A 14175-nucleotide genomic window follows, 5' to 3' on the forward strand; every position below is an offset into this window, starting at 1 on the left:
TCCTTTCCCTTAAATTCTATATACTTAATCATCTAAGCTACAAATATGAGTGCATATTAAATAAAATCGCCTCGGTGGCAAATATGTACACTTTTGGCTCGTCGCTTATTCAACGTGTTTGACAAAAATCTGTTTAATTGCAAAATTATTACAAATGTAAATTAACGAAATATTTTCGTGAAGATTACGTTGAGAATTTTATGCAACTGATCACAATCATGTGAGTCATCCACTAATCAAAAAGAATTTTATACATCATGCGAATTTAATATACCCGGCAAGTCGTGGAAGGAATGCATTAACTCTTTACTTATTATTGGCATTTCTATCCATTGACGTATTTGAATAACGTTTAAACTAATTTCAAATTAAAGAAAAGTTTTATATTCGTTTTTTGTTATTTTGTCAGAGCTACACAGCTAAAGAGTTCACGTGTTGTTAGTAATTATCTATATACACGATTTTCCCCGTAACAGCGGTATTTTTACTGTGAAAATATTTCCCGTTGTTAATTGAAATAATTCTTTTCTAACGAAAATGTCGAGATAATTTTTAAGCTATTTGAGAAAAAAATTTTTTTAAGCAGGACTTAACTAGAGTTGAAAGTGCCAACTGGTAGAAGAAGAGTCATGATGCAATTTAAGAACTACAAGCATGTCTAAGAGAAGATGTTGCCGGGTCTCGTCTGTGGACACAGGAAGCTGGAACAATCGTGTCTCCTGACAGCGTCCATAACCTCCTGGAAGTGATTGGATACTTGTACGGCTGCTCCAGGTTGAATTCTGTAAGTACATACAAACATCGATTAGTGTACTTATAGGATAACAAACCATTAGAAAGTTGGAGACATACTTCGACAAATGACCGACACCGTACGCAGTTAATTACTAATTAGGTGTGCACTAGATTGCGAATCTTTTAATCTTCCCATGTTCTTCCATTAACGATCGCTCGCTCCAATTAACTCGCTTTCTTTAGGACGCACCGAGTTGATACAAACTGATTTAAAAGTTACTGTACTTGTACGTTAAATAGTTAATTAAAGATTAATTGAATATATTAATTATAATACATCATAATTATGTGTACATAGAGTAAAATTTAATTATATTTTTAAAATACAAATGCAATTCATTATTCATTGAAATGTTATTTTCAAACTTTAAGTTGAAAGGAAAAAGGAAAAAATTTTTTTTTAAAGTGAAATCTTGTCTTTTCTGTCTTTAATTTAACATCTATTGTTTGTCTGTGACTAATCGAATATACGAGAGAAAAAAAGCTCGTTTTAGAATAGTTTTAAGATCTTAGAAGCATGCATGTATATCATGAACAGAAAACTAGCAAAGATAATTTATATTGTCCTTCTTTTATTGGACGTGCAATTCTTAGTATTTTTAGAAACGCAGTTTGTCCTGTAAATTCTCGTCACGTATGTGAGAACTGCTTGCTCGAAAATAGTATGCATTACAACATAGTACATGATATAATTCCGCTCTCTCATCGGTATATGGATGCATGCGTTTGCAATGAATTGAATTGTATAATAGTATATGTTTCACATGTTGGTACAGGAAATACCATTTTTGTCATTAACAACCGTTCGTGGATAATGAACACGTAATATCGTCGGAATTACTCGCGAGAACTTGAGCTCTCTCTCATCCCGCTTTCTTAATTTATCTCAAGCGATACTCATCCGCGTGCGCGGATAATCTGTCTCAGCAAAACTTCCTGAATACCTCGAAGTTCCTCGAATTTTACGAATTATTTCTAATTTTTTTTGAAAATAAAAGGCAGATGAAACAGTCTCGGTTATAACTAGAATGACAAAAGTGGAAAAGTGTGTAAGAAGCATTTTTATTTGTTACGAATTAATCAATATACATTATACCCATAATTATGTATAATTGCATTAATTTATTTAATCCGTAATTATATATTAATAATTATGAGTAAATATTATACTTCCATACGCAGTGATGAATTTTAGCAAGATGACTCATTTGAAATAACACATTTCACTTAATTACTGTGATGCTGATGAAATCACATCAGAAAGCGATCTGACAGGGATTAATCGCGATTAAGAACTGGAAAGAGAAGCGAACGCGAGATAAGTAAGTTATCGCATTGGATGCTCAAGAGTTTTCTCTTTGTCTCGTTTTTTCTTTTATTTTCGATAACATGTTTAAGTCTTTCTCTTTCTGTCAACTTTTCTTTCTTTTTTTCTATCACACATGACCAACGCGATAGCGGACAGGGCACATCGTGCACATACAGTGAAACTGTGCTAAGAGGTAAAAGTCGAATCAGTCAGTAGGACGTCGTCGGCGAAAGCTGGAAGAAAGTTATCCACTGCTCGGACTATAGTTCTGTTCGACTGGCTGTTATCGGCGTCTCGTTGACGCTTTGAATGCTTGATAGTACAGGTTAATTAAATTGGCTTGTACGGTTTCACGAAAACACGGCGAGAATCGACGCAATCGTTCATTGTGTTTTAAATTATCACTGCCAACAAATACGATTTATGATATGATAAAGTGAACATGACCCTCAATATACATGCAGTTATGCATATTACTTTATAAACGCTGTGTTGAAAAAATGTCTAATTAAAAATGGACAAACAAAAAAATTCTGATTTATTAATCAAAGGTTATTTAACTAGAATTTGAATAAATTTCCATTTTTAATCAAAAGTTCAATTAATCCTATCAAACAATTTTCTATTATAAAGAAACGAACTATTACATACAGTTGTAACAACTTGTTAAGTGCTTTAAACTGCTTCAAAAATAATAATTGTTAATAAAATTATATTATTTAATAAAAAAGAAGAAATAAGAAATGAAATATATAAATATACAAAATGCGCTTCAATAACAATATCAAAATTTATATAAAAAATTTTTAAAGAACTATCAAAATAGAAAAAGACAAACCTATACGATAAGATAATATTAACCCTTACTAGTCTAACGTTTTTTCGGCACCTTTAATGGTCTAACGTGGGCCATTCGTGTCTCGGCGTTTTTTAGACATGTTAAAGGGCTTTAAAAAATCTGCAAAAATTCATGGACCTTCATTAATTCTTCAATTTCAAGAAAAAAAAATTTGTATGTCGAAAATAATTATTTTTGTATATAATTTTGTATTAAAAATGGTGGTACCGCGTGTAAAATCACTCGATCACTTAAAAAATCATAACTTCAATCCAAATGAAGCTATCGACATAAATCAAAGTGGAAATTAAAGGTGAAGAGTGTACCTTTTAGGGGACTTGAACGACCCACGTTAGACCATTAAGGGTTAAGTCGAAGAGAAAGTAACCCAAGATTTTTGTCCAAAACTTTATTAAAATAAAATACTTAAAAGATTACTTTTAATGAAATTAATTGCCGTTTGAATGAACTATTTTCTACCATCTTTCTGGCAAAAGTTGGATTCTGCGGCGATAAAAAAACCAAATCTTTAGCTGTAAAAAAGTTTTTGATCTATATATTATGAGGATCATTTTTGCAGCGTTTCACTTCATGCATAATAAAAACCTTAGTGGACTTACAGTAGGAAGTTTTTTCGCATACAATCTACTCAGCAGACACTGAACTATCACCTATTGATCGTTATCATCTATTTCGTTCAGCATGGTTTAACGGCTAGTGCTTTCGAAACGTAGCCAAAATGAAAAATTGAGTCAATAACTTTCGGCCTAAGAGCCGGTCTTTTATTGCAGTGAAATCTAATTTTTTGCCAGACAGAAAATAGTAGATCCAAACGGCAATTATTTTAATTAATAATTTTGAAGGTGTATATGTTTTTAAATTATTTTAACGTTAATATTTTATTTTAACAACAATTTTTGGAAAAACCGAAAATTTTTCCCGATTAAATAACTTCTAAACAAAACTGTAAGGTTGTGCAACAAATGTTTCAGTCTACCAAAATGTTTTCAATTTTAAATCGTCAATCTATTAAATTTTTGTAAATTGCATCCATTCAATTATAATAATTATCTACATTTTAAAGAATTGTTCATTAATTTCTAAATATAAAATAAAATAGTAACATCACAAGAGATTTCTGTTTTTTACAGATTAAAGAAATGTGATAAATCAAAAGTACTCACAGTCTCAATAAGGCCGCCATTTTTTTCTCCATAAGCACTGAGGCGTCGGAATCTCTTTGAAGCATCGTGTCGCAAAATATCCTTTTTGCGCAGGGAGTGTTCGTCCAATCGCCCTGTATGTGAGCAACTTCCGCCACTTCTGTGTTCTCCAGATTCTGTAGCGTGTCCTGAAGCTCTTGATCATTTTCGACGCTTCGCTTTCGTCTCCTATTTATTGTTCCCTTCTCGAGATTACTTTCGAAATCTTGCGATCTGTCCAACACGAAAAATGCACCATCGGTTCTCAGATTTCTTCTTTGTCCATTATCTTCATTTATTGAAGCTGCGTCCCGAGAATTATCACCGAACATTTTTGCAGTAGTTTTCAATCTGTTCTGATCCGACAAGTCCATTTGAAGATTTTCAATTGGGATCTTTAAACTGTCTCCGACAACTAGAATAGCATTTCCACTCAAGTGTTTCTTTTTATTCTTTTTCGGAATTAGGAATTCAGTGATGTCGACGCGATCTGAGCCAGCAGGCAGATCGATTTCCACGATCTCGCTGATAGAATCGGCACCTTTCCTCTGAAAGCGTTTGCTGCGTACCAGATTTTTCATGTCAGTATCCGCCTTAAAGATATCTAGATAATCGAGACTTCTCCTTTTACGTCTATTAGTTTCCACATAATCGGCTTCGTCCACCACCTGTTTACTTTCTCGATTCTCAATTTTCTCGGCGTTTCGTTTATCCTCTTCCAGAACCAAGAAGACCCCATCGTTTTCTACCGAATCGATATCCTCGTTTCTCGCTTTATCGTTCTGAGGAACATTCTGCAGAACGTACAAGGTCTGCGGCGTTGCTTCGTTCAATCTTAGATTCTCATTCTCGATCGTTGTTAAATACGCTCCAGTTTCCAAGGCACGCTTATGTTCCAGATCGTCTTCGTCTGCGTTCGATCGTTTCAGAACGTCGACGTCGAGATATCGACCAACCGCCACGGCGCCTATGCCGAGTGCGGCACCAGATGCCACGAGACCTAGAGCCGGGATTAGGATGCTAGTACCTGTCGCTACCGTGTCAATCTTGTTTTGAGCCTCCTTGGTTGAGCCTTTGGATAGACCAAGATTCTGCGAGATTTTGTGAGTGGCCTCTACCAGAGGGTCGATCACCGGCCTAGTGAATTGCGAGACCCTTTCGACTCCGGTGGAAAACTGATTCTTCAGATTTTCGGAGATCTTCACCCATAAGGACGGTTCGTACGGTCGTTTCAAGCCGTAGAAGTGCTGATTCGGATAGTAGTTCTTCGTGGTGTAACTGTCCACTATGTTCTTATTGTTCAGCACATACTTCTTCTTATGACGTTGCTCGGTGAATGAATGTTGACTTTCCGGGAAATTGTCCGGTCGGCGTTTCTCATTCTTTAGGATCTTAGCCGGTTGCACGCCTAGCTCTGGATGAGCGTACTGGAGAACCGGCGCGCGCGCGCCAGGCTTCAACGCTACCGGTGCTATGGTCTGACTCTCGAGGGTGTAACGTTGAGAAATCGGATAATTCGCAATGCTGTCCGGATGTAGCATTCTTTTGTGAACGCTTGCACGGTAATGGTCATTACGTGGCTCGTAGACCTCGGCTTTCAATGCTTCGCTTTTGTAATTCCTCGGATCCCACTCGAAGTACACGTTGTGGGCTTCATTGTCGTAGTTGCGACCATACCTAGCGAACGTAAAGAGAAATCAGAAAATTATAGGAATCGTTCAATACGATCAGTACTATTCAATACGTTCAATACTACTATAATAAGTATAGTAAAATTCCAAATAATTTCGATAATAAAAGAGCCGATATTCAGAAAATTGAAGTTTGAGTACATCAAGCTCTTATTATTCTAACAATAGCATCATACTTTATATATTACAATAAGAGCTCAGCTATGAGTTTATATATTTAGAACTGAGCACAAACTTGTTTTTATAAGTAGAACGCAGATTTTTACTAAAATAGTTAATATAATTATAAAACCAAAAAGTATCAGGTAAATATTTATAACTGAAAAAAAAGATAACAATTTCTATACGGAAATATAAAAAATACAACTTTCATAAAATTTTTTATTCCGCCGAAATTTTTTAATTTTAAATTATCTATTATATATTCTATCTATGTGTTTCTATAGATATGTGATAATTAGTGAGTCTTTATTTTAAACGCTCTTAAAATTGTTCTTTATCGATACTTGGACAATGCTCGGCCGCTTTTTTACAAATCGAATCTTTTCTTACCTTCGATTAACATCTTTAAAGAACTTTTCAAACTTCTCCTTCTTTTCCGCGTTATCATCGAAAGGTTTGACAGGAGGCTCTGCGGTAACCGTCAGACTATCCTCGGAAGTTATAAGCTTGTTATTGATAACCCGAGCGTTTCTCCAGGTTTGTATTTTGTCGATAGGCTCATCAGATACTCTCGTACCATGAACTATTGGCGTGCCATCGACGTCCAATGACATGGGTGATCTTTTTGACGCAGTCTTCACGTTGATCTCCGATCGAACGATTACCTCCGGAGGTACAGCTTTGCCATCTCGGTTTTTCGACAGGTTGGCACCAATATTCGTTCTCGTAGACACTATATGAGGTATATACATATAATGAAACCCGTCTTCATTCGCAACACTTTGATCGTTAAATTTAAAGTTCTTCCGAGTTCGGTCTTGGAAATTCCTGGCAAACAGGATATCGCTACCAAATGCAACTTCGCCTAATCTGTCATAGTTTGTTCTGTCCTCGACGGCAGTCTCCAAGTTCGTCTGCAACGGTTTCCAGTTTCGATACTCGTCCTCTTCCTCCGACTCTTGTTTCAAAGCTCTTCCTCCCGCGTCCAACGGCGTCCAATTCCCATAATCGATTACGCCAATAGGTTGACTTCTTTCAGACGCCAGTCTCCTATCAGAACGATTAATATCTGATTTTTCATTTTTTAGTTCTGAAGATTTGGAGATTGTCGCCCTGATCTGTTCTATTTGAGCTTCTTCGAGTTTTCGTACTTCATCCTTTCTTTTACCTTCGTCCTCATTCCTGAGCATCGATTCATTCTGCGCATTTATTGAAAAATTTTTTTTCAATAAATTTTCCGCAGTAAAGTTTGATTCTTCTTGAGCAAGTTTTGGAGTAAGCTTCGAATCATTGATGATCGATGATTTGTCTCGTCGTTTGACGATTAAAGTGGCCATGTTGCCTTCGTTCGTTCGCACTTTCAGCTCTTCCGTCTCACCCGGAAGACTTCGAGAGACCTTCAACATCGTTCTGGTATAGCCTGGTTTAGGTAACTCGTCATAGCATGTGCCAAGTGTTAAGGCCACGGAAAATAGAAAAAAAGTAATCTGAAATAAAATTGAATTACTTAGTATAAAAGTCATATAATTCTTATAAAACATTAATCATAATTCTTGAAATATTTTTGTCAAATTATATTGTTTATACTGACATTCATCTTATTTAACACATATAATAATTATTGCATTGAATTGGTTATTCACATAAGATCAGTAATGTTTAATGTTAACGATTATAACAGATTCCTAAACTTTTTTTTTTCAAATAATAGTCGTAACATAATACTTAATTTAATTCTAATTTTATTCAATTTATTGCAAGTGTAAAAGATTGGACGCCAGCAAGACTGCTTTCATGAGCCTGGCTGATACAATGTGTGAATATAATAGAAAATAATAACAATATAATAATAGCACATTATGTTATTACGTAGTAACGTAATAACATAATAATCATTGACAGAAAACAGAGTAAGCACGGATTAAACACATTACTAATTATGAATGAAATTTAAATGAAATATATTCAGAAATGTTACTTTAAATTTATGCAAAGTTGTAGGATTTTCTTGAATTGATAAATGATAATTGACTTCAATTGTTTGAGAATTTTTATCAACACACTCTGGGGTGTACCGCTTCATCAGAGATACAGCGCACTATAATTCTTGCGCGAACGTGTGCATCTGATGTTGCGTATACATGCATAATTGCGTTTCGACTCGATTGAAGAACAAACGAAGACGACCAGAATGCGAAATGAGTTTTAAAAAGGTTTTCGAAAGTTGACCTTACGAGGTTTATATTCGCACGATGCACCGGCAAACATTTAACTGTGATTTTCAAATCGCATCTCGCAAATTTCCATCAATACATCTAGATTTATTTGTAACGGATGAATCGGCCGTATTGGCAACGCTCCAGCAGTTCGGCGACGAGAGAAATTTAATAGCCCGTTGAGATTGTCGGCATTCTTTCCCGGCATTAGAAAATAGCAATGTAGTAACCGAGCGGCGGGTTACTTTCTATTATCAAACGTGACGATTATCCCTGATTGGAATTACGCGCAGCTGACAATTCTCGCGCGATTGCACCGTAAATTTGCAGTTGAGTCATTGCGTGTGAATTATAAAATACGTATTATCTCGACGTACCGAAATTAAGTGAATGCTCGCAGCGAAATACAAGTATGTAGATCATTAAGTGGATAATAGACATACTCTTTTGGAGATCGATGGGCGCCTCATATTCGCTAATTATATTAATTTGCTATTATTATTAATAAACGTGCTATTAGTCTCGTTTCCTTAGAGAATATCATTATTTGAAGTGCAAGCTTTAGAAATCACTCATCCTTAACAAGAAAACGTCCTAATATCCGGCCATTGAAGTACGTGTACTTGAAGTTCGACGTGTATTACGGCAGAAAAAAATACTTTCTAATAGCGTACGCGCAAAAAGCGGATAAAATGAAATAAAATCGTGAAAGGTGGCTCTGGACCGAGTGTGTTCTAACGACAAGTGAAATGGAACGACATGCTTTCCCCATGTACGCGTTTTACGCGAAACATCACGCGTGCATTAACTCGTCTACGGCCGATGCGTATCGCATCATGTACATCAGCAAGAAGTACGCGTACGATCCACTTTTTCCATCCCGATGACTTTCGATAGACGATTGTCATTTATTGATATTGATACTCAACAGAGCACTTTTTGAATTCATCTCGACAACACATAGACTGCTCATTTATTTGTCTCATATAAATTCTCATTTTTTAATGTAATTGAACTTCTGTTTTTAAAATCTTTATTAAGCGTGATTTTAATCAAATTGTAATTCTTATGAGATCCATATTTACACCTTACTTTTATTTACATCTCAATTTTGATGAATCGATAAATGTGCGTATTTATTTTTGAATTTTTATAGTACATTTAACATAATTATATGCTAAATGCTGGTATTTATTACATGAAAGTGATGTGTAAATAAGAATCTTAAAAATTATAGTTTAATATAATTTGATTAAAATTGCTTTTTAAAAAAATATTTTAAAAATAAGAATTCAATTTTATGGTTTCAAAATTATATAATTAAAATATTTTAAAACTTTGTACCAATATTTAAGTTGAAATCTCCTAATTCTAATTAGTAATTGAGGAGCAGATTTTCAAAATGCGTTATGTTCAAAATTTGTAATTTTTAGAAAAAGAGGAAGAGAAAACTACAGAGAGAGACTAGAAAATTGTTGCGAACAATTGCTAAAAATGTTAAACAAATGCATTTTGTTCGTCTCTAGTTAAAAAACATAATATTATTTCTTCAGCTATTGAAGTTATCTCAACAATTTATTAAATTACATTAAATTTTATATTTTTATTTCAGTTTGTCTTTTTGTTTGAATCTAAAGCCTTATATCATGAAATTTTATATTTAACAATTAATAAATTATTATTTACTTATTTTGAATAAAAATAATTGTTTAAATCTGGTTTTATTTGAAGGACTAAATTTCATTGTGCAAGACACAAGAAATCCCGATCAGTTAAAGGTTACAGCTTCACATATATCAAAGCGAGGTCAAAATACGTTAGCGCAACAATACGCGTGGCACACTGATGCATGTCACTCGTGGTTTCCGCTCCAGAAAATCTACGGGTCGACATTAATTGCACGACAATTAAGTCTAGATCTAGTTTTTTCCTCGATGGCCGTCGCGTGCATTCATCTGGAAATCGCCCACGCTGTACCGCCGCCAAATGTCGATTATAAAGATCAAGTTTCACGCGTGCCGATCGATTAGGTACAGGTGAGATGATCAACCCGCGATCAATCGTGCTGTATCGTTCACGGTTTATTATTATACCGATCATGAGTAGAGATAAGCTGCATATACATATACGTAATCAATGAAAGCCTATCTTTCTTGCGGATTGATTAATCTTGCAATGAAGCTTTGATCTCATTGGTATTTCATTCATAAAAGTTTTAACAGGTGAAATCATTAATGTTCTGTAGATATTGCATAAAAGAGCTAAAGGCATATATGATTGTTGAAGCAATAAAGAAACACTTATTTTAGCCTAGACAAACAATTTTACGATATAAACATCAATTAATTGCGTAATTCTTATATTATTCTCAATATTTTATAACTAAACATTTTTTGATTTTTCCATGATAACAGAATCTTTCTGTTAAAGAGTAAAATGAAGAAAGCATTTTTATATCGCGCGAGATTCACATTTTTTAATTTACAAAACTTCCTTCGAAAATTACTTCATTTACTTGCGATACGCCATATATATATTTAATGATTAGGATCCAATTCCACTAATGTAAAATTTACTTTAATCTTGTTTCAATTTACTAATTTTAAGAATTGTAAGAATTTTAGAAAAGGATAAGTAAATAAAACTGAGATTAAGGAATTAATCTTATATTGATGGAACTGAGCCTATAAGTGATAAAAATAGAAAAAAGAGAACAACAGAAGAAGGAGAGTAAAAGAAAAGAAAGAGAGAAAGAAGAAAATAAAAAGTATTTACCTGGCATCTTCTCATCGTCGTCATGTTTTCTAGATTTCCCAGCAATTTCTGTGATAAAAAGTACTAAACGGTACGGAGAAAAATGCACGAGGTCCGCAGGGGGAAAACGAAGAACTTTCTTCAGGACTGCATGATATGCGATTGTCACCGATTGTCGTCACGATTTAGAAAACGTCGCGCAAATCACGAAATTTCCGCTCCGGTCCTTCAGACGAAAGACGAAAGTGACGAAGAAGGAGAAGGAAGGGGCTCTCTCGGAGGCTCCCTGGCTCCTAACGCACCTGTTGACTCCCGGAATATCTTCACAAGACTGACGGAGCCGCTCGGCCAGCAGCTCCTCGTGCGTCCGATCAACGTATGAGCGAAACTTCTCTCCGACCTACTTCTCGCGCCCGCCTTCGTCTTCTTCCGTAGCGGCGTAAGACGTCCGCGATTAACCCTTCCGGAGTAGAGAGGGGAGGCTGATTCTTCTCCTATCATCTAATATATCCATACGATTTAAAGAAAACATCCGAGTCGATTAAAATTATTGATAATATTAAGTCATCATAAGTATATTGATTAGTTCGTCATATATAAATAATCGAAGTGAATTTTTTCTCGAAAGAGACATAATTCTTTTTTTATTTTTTTAATTTACTTACAAAAATAAAGGAGGCACGCAACTGAAAATGTTTTTGTACACAATTTAAGTAGTAAGTGTTAAATGGAAAAGAAAAGTATACCTGTATATTGAATAAAAACCAGTCTTCTTTTCAGAGAATTCTTTTAACCATTCGAGACGTCGGTCTTTCATTTATTTGTGTTTTACAAACATGCGAAAGAGGACCAATATTCAATTTACAGTTTCTATGCAAATCTGAGTCTTAATTTAAATGTCAAAGATACTTTTTAGCAAAAAAATTTATTATATCACGTAAACAGCTTTTTTTTTTTAGGAAAACACAATTCATATAAGTGTTACCGAAAATATTTTATTAATTCAGGAGCATAGAAAGGAAAAGAAAGATAAAGAAGGAAATAATGACGTATGTAGAAATCCGTGTATTAATCAGGAAACAAAAATAAACCTTCTCGCATTCCTCTGCAAATTGAAATAACTTTTTTTATGCCATGATGAAATTAATTTGTAGCAATAATGCATTACTTCCGTTTGTTCCAATTACCGGACCATTGCCAAGAAGAATTTGCACATTCAGGACGACGATTGAACCACGTCATTACATCTTTATCTCCGGTTTCCTCTCTTAATACTTTCTCAGCATTTATATTTCGCTCTTTATTTCTCAATTTTGCACCGCGCTTTCATTTTGGACAGTATTTGAATCACGAGAATGTTTCATAGAACAGTATTCTAATAGAACAGTATAATAATAGGATCACATTCAATTCTTTGATTTTGAATTTGTAAATTCTTACAAATTCATTTTATTTTCTTAAATAATAAACAATAAAATTAAACATCTCTAATAAATATAATACTATAATATAATCTTTATTTATAATCTTTAAAAGTGTGCTTATAACATATGCGAATAAAAGTACAACCGCCTTTTCAAGCGGCTGAAATCGGCTATCTGCGAAGATTCGTTCCTCTAAATTAATTCACAATGAGTCTCACCCCAGATATTACATACGTCGTTGATCGATCCGTTTCGCTTCACGGGAAATTCCAAGCGATTGTTCCGTCTAAACTAATCCATATTTAGTAATTTTTATTAAAATAAAAATAAGCTTAAAAATTTGTTTCGATATTACAAATCATTAAGTAGATTATTGCAAAAATTTTGAAAATACTGCATTATCCTCTCTTGTCCCCCTTACTTACAAATTACATAAATCATGTCAAACATAATTGTTCTTTTCCGTCGCATTTAAAATGACTCATCAGAAAAGTCGCAGTAGTTATTGCGTTTTCATATACACGTACCATTGTTTCACCACGGATGGCGTATCTCTTTCTCGTTCAAGCGAGTTTTAATTATCGGTTACAGATCTTTATCAACGGGATTCCGGAGACGCGCGAAACTTCGTCGACAGCAGCCGGTTTAATTTTCAAGTTCATGAACGGGGGGCCGGTTCGGGACGAACCGGAAGAGGTATTCTTCGTGAGAGGCCGCCAGAGAGTTCAGAGACCCTCTAGTGAAAGTCGATCGGTTAAATGATGACGACGACGATGCACACCTGTGTAACGTCCTATTCTGGCCACGGAACAAGTATCACGTGTTCTTCCTTCGATGAAATCTCTTTTGCTTTAAATCGATAATCAGTTCCTGCTATTTCGCAACACTTCAAGCATTTTTAGAATAGTGCGAATGCAATCAAAAGGTATGATAGTATTAATAATTTCCTATTGTCACACATACCCTCCCCCACACACACACACACACACACACACACACACACACACACACACACACTCTCTCTCTCTCTCTCTCTCTCTCTCTCTCTCTCTCTCTCTCTTTTTTTCTTTCTCTCTGTCTACATGGTGTTTTTATTTATTTTTGTCAAACATTAATGTTTTACTAATAAATTAACTTACTGCTAACATAATTTTTGATAATTATAAACGAATTATATCAGCAGAGCAACGATTAAAATTAAATTTCAAAATAATATATTATTATAGATATGATAGATTATATTTGGAATAGATATTACATGAAATAATTTTGAAGTGGTAAGTATACATAAAATACAAATATTTGAAAATTTACTTTCACTTTTTGAAAGATTCTGGGCAAATAATAGCAAGAAAGAACATAAAAATATTTCGTCATTTATTCGTATGTATTTAATTATTTTACGTTTTGATAAAATAAAAAAATTATTTTATTTTTAATCAATTAGTAAGTATATACATATATACGTATAAAATAACGATTTATATATCTTTTGTTTTATTTTAAATATATTCTATTTTTTATGATATATAATCGATCAAAAAAATTTTATTATACTATTTATTGTACTATTTTTTATTTAAAATTATGCTACTTTATTATATTATTTTTACAATTATATTATTTTATTATGATACTCAATAATTAGTATATTTAATAACTTGACTGTTGGATATCTTATTATGAATAAAATAATAAATGCAAGAAACAACGCAGGTAGATATATAATTACAAAAATACAAAAAATTAAGAGAGAGAGAGAACGAAAAAAGTGAAAACTATTG

General features: G+C 33.9%; 1 protein-coding gene across 1 annotated transcript; it reads right to left on the reverse strand.

Moving 5' to 3' along the window:
* Positions 1-618: 618 nt before the first annotated feature.
* On the reverse strand, positions 619-11012 carry LOC108772392 (uncharacterized). Its single transcript, XM_018537913.1, has 5 exons — positions 10989-11012; positions 6388-7484; positions 4415-5821; positions 4127-4339; positions 619-782 (listed from the first exon to the last, which is right to left on the reverse strand). Exons 1-5 carry the CDS (start codon positions 11010-11012, stop codon positions 659-661), a joined length of 2865 nt encoding a protein of 954 aa, XP_018393415.1. The 3' UTR covers positions 619-658.
* Positions 11013-14175: the final 3163 nt, after the last annotated feature.

Source organism: Cyphomyrmex costatus, unplaced genomic scaffold, assembly GCF_001594065.2.
Source record: "Cyphomyrmex costatus isolate MS0001 unplaced genomic scaffold, Ccosl1.0 scaffold189, whole genome shotgun sequence".
Classification (NCBI taxonomy): domain Eukaryota; kingdom Metazoa; phylum Arthropoda; class Insecta; order Hymenoptera; family Formicidae; genus Cyphomyrmex; species Cyphomyrmex costatus.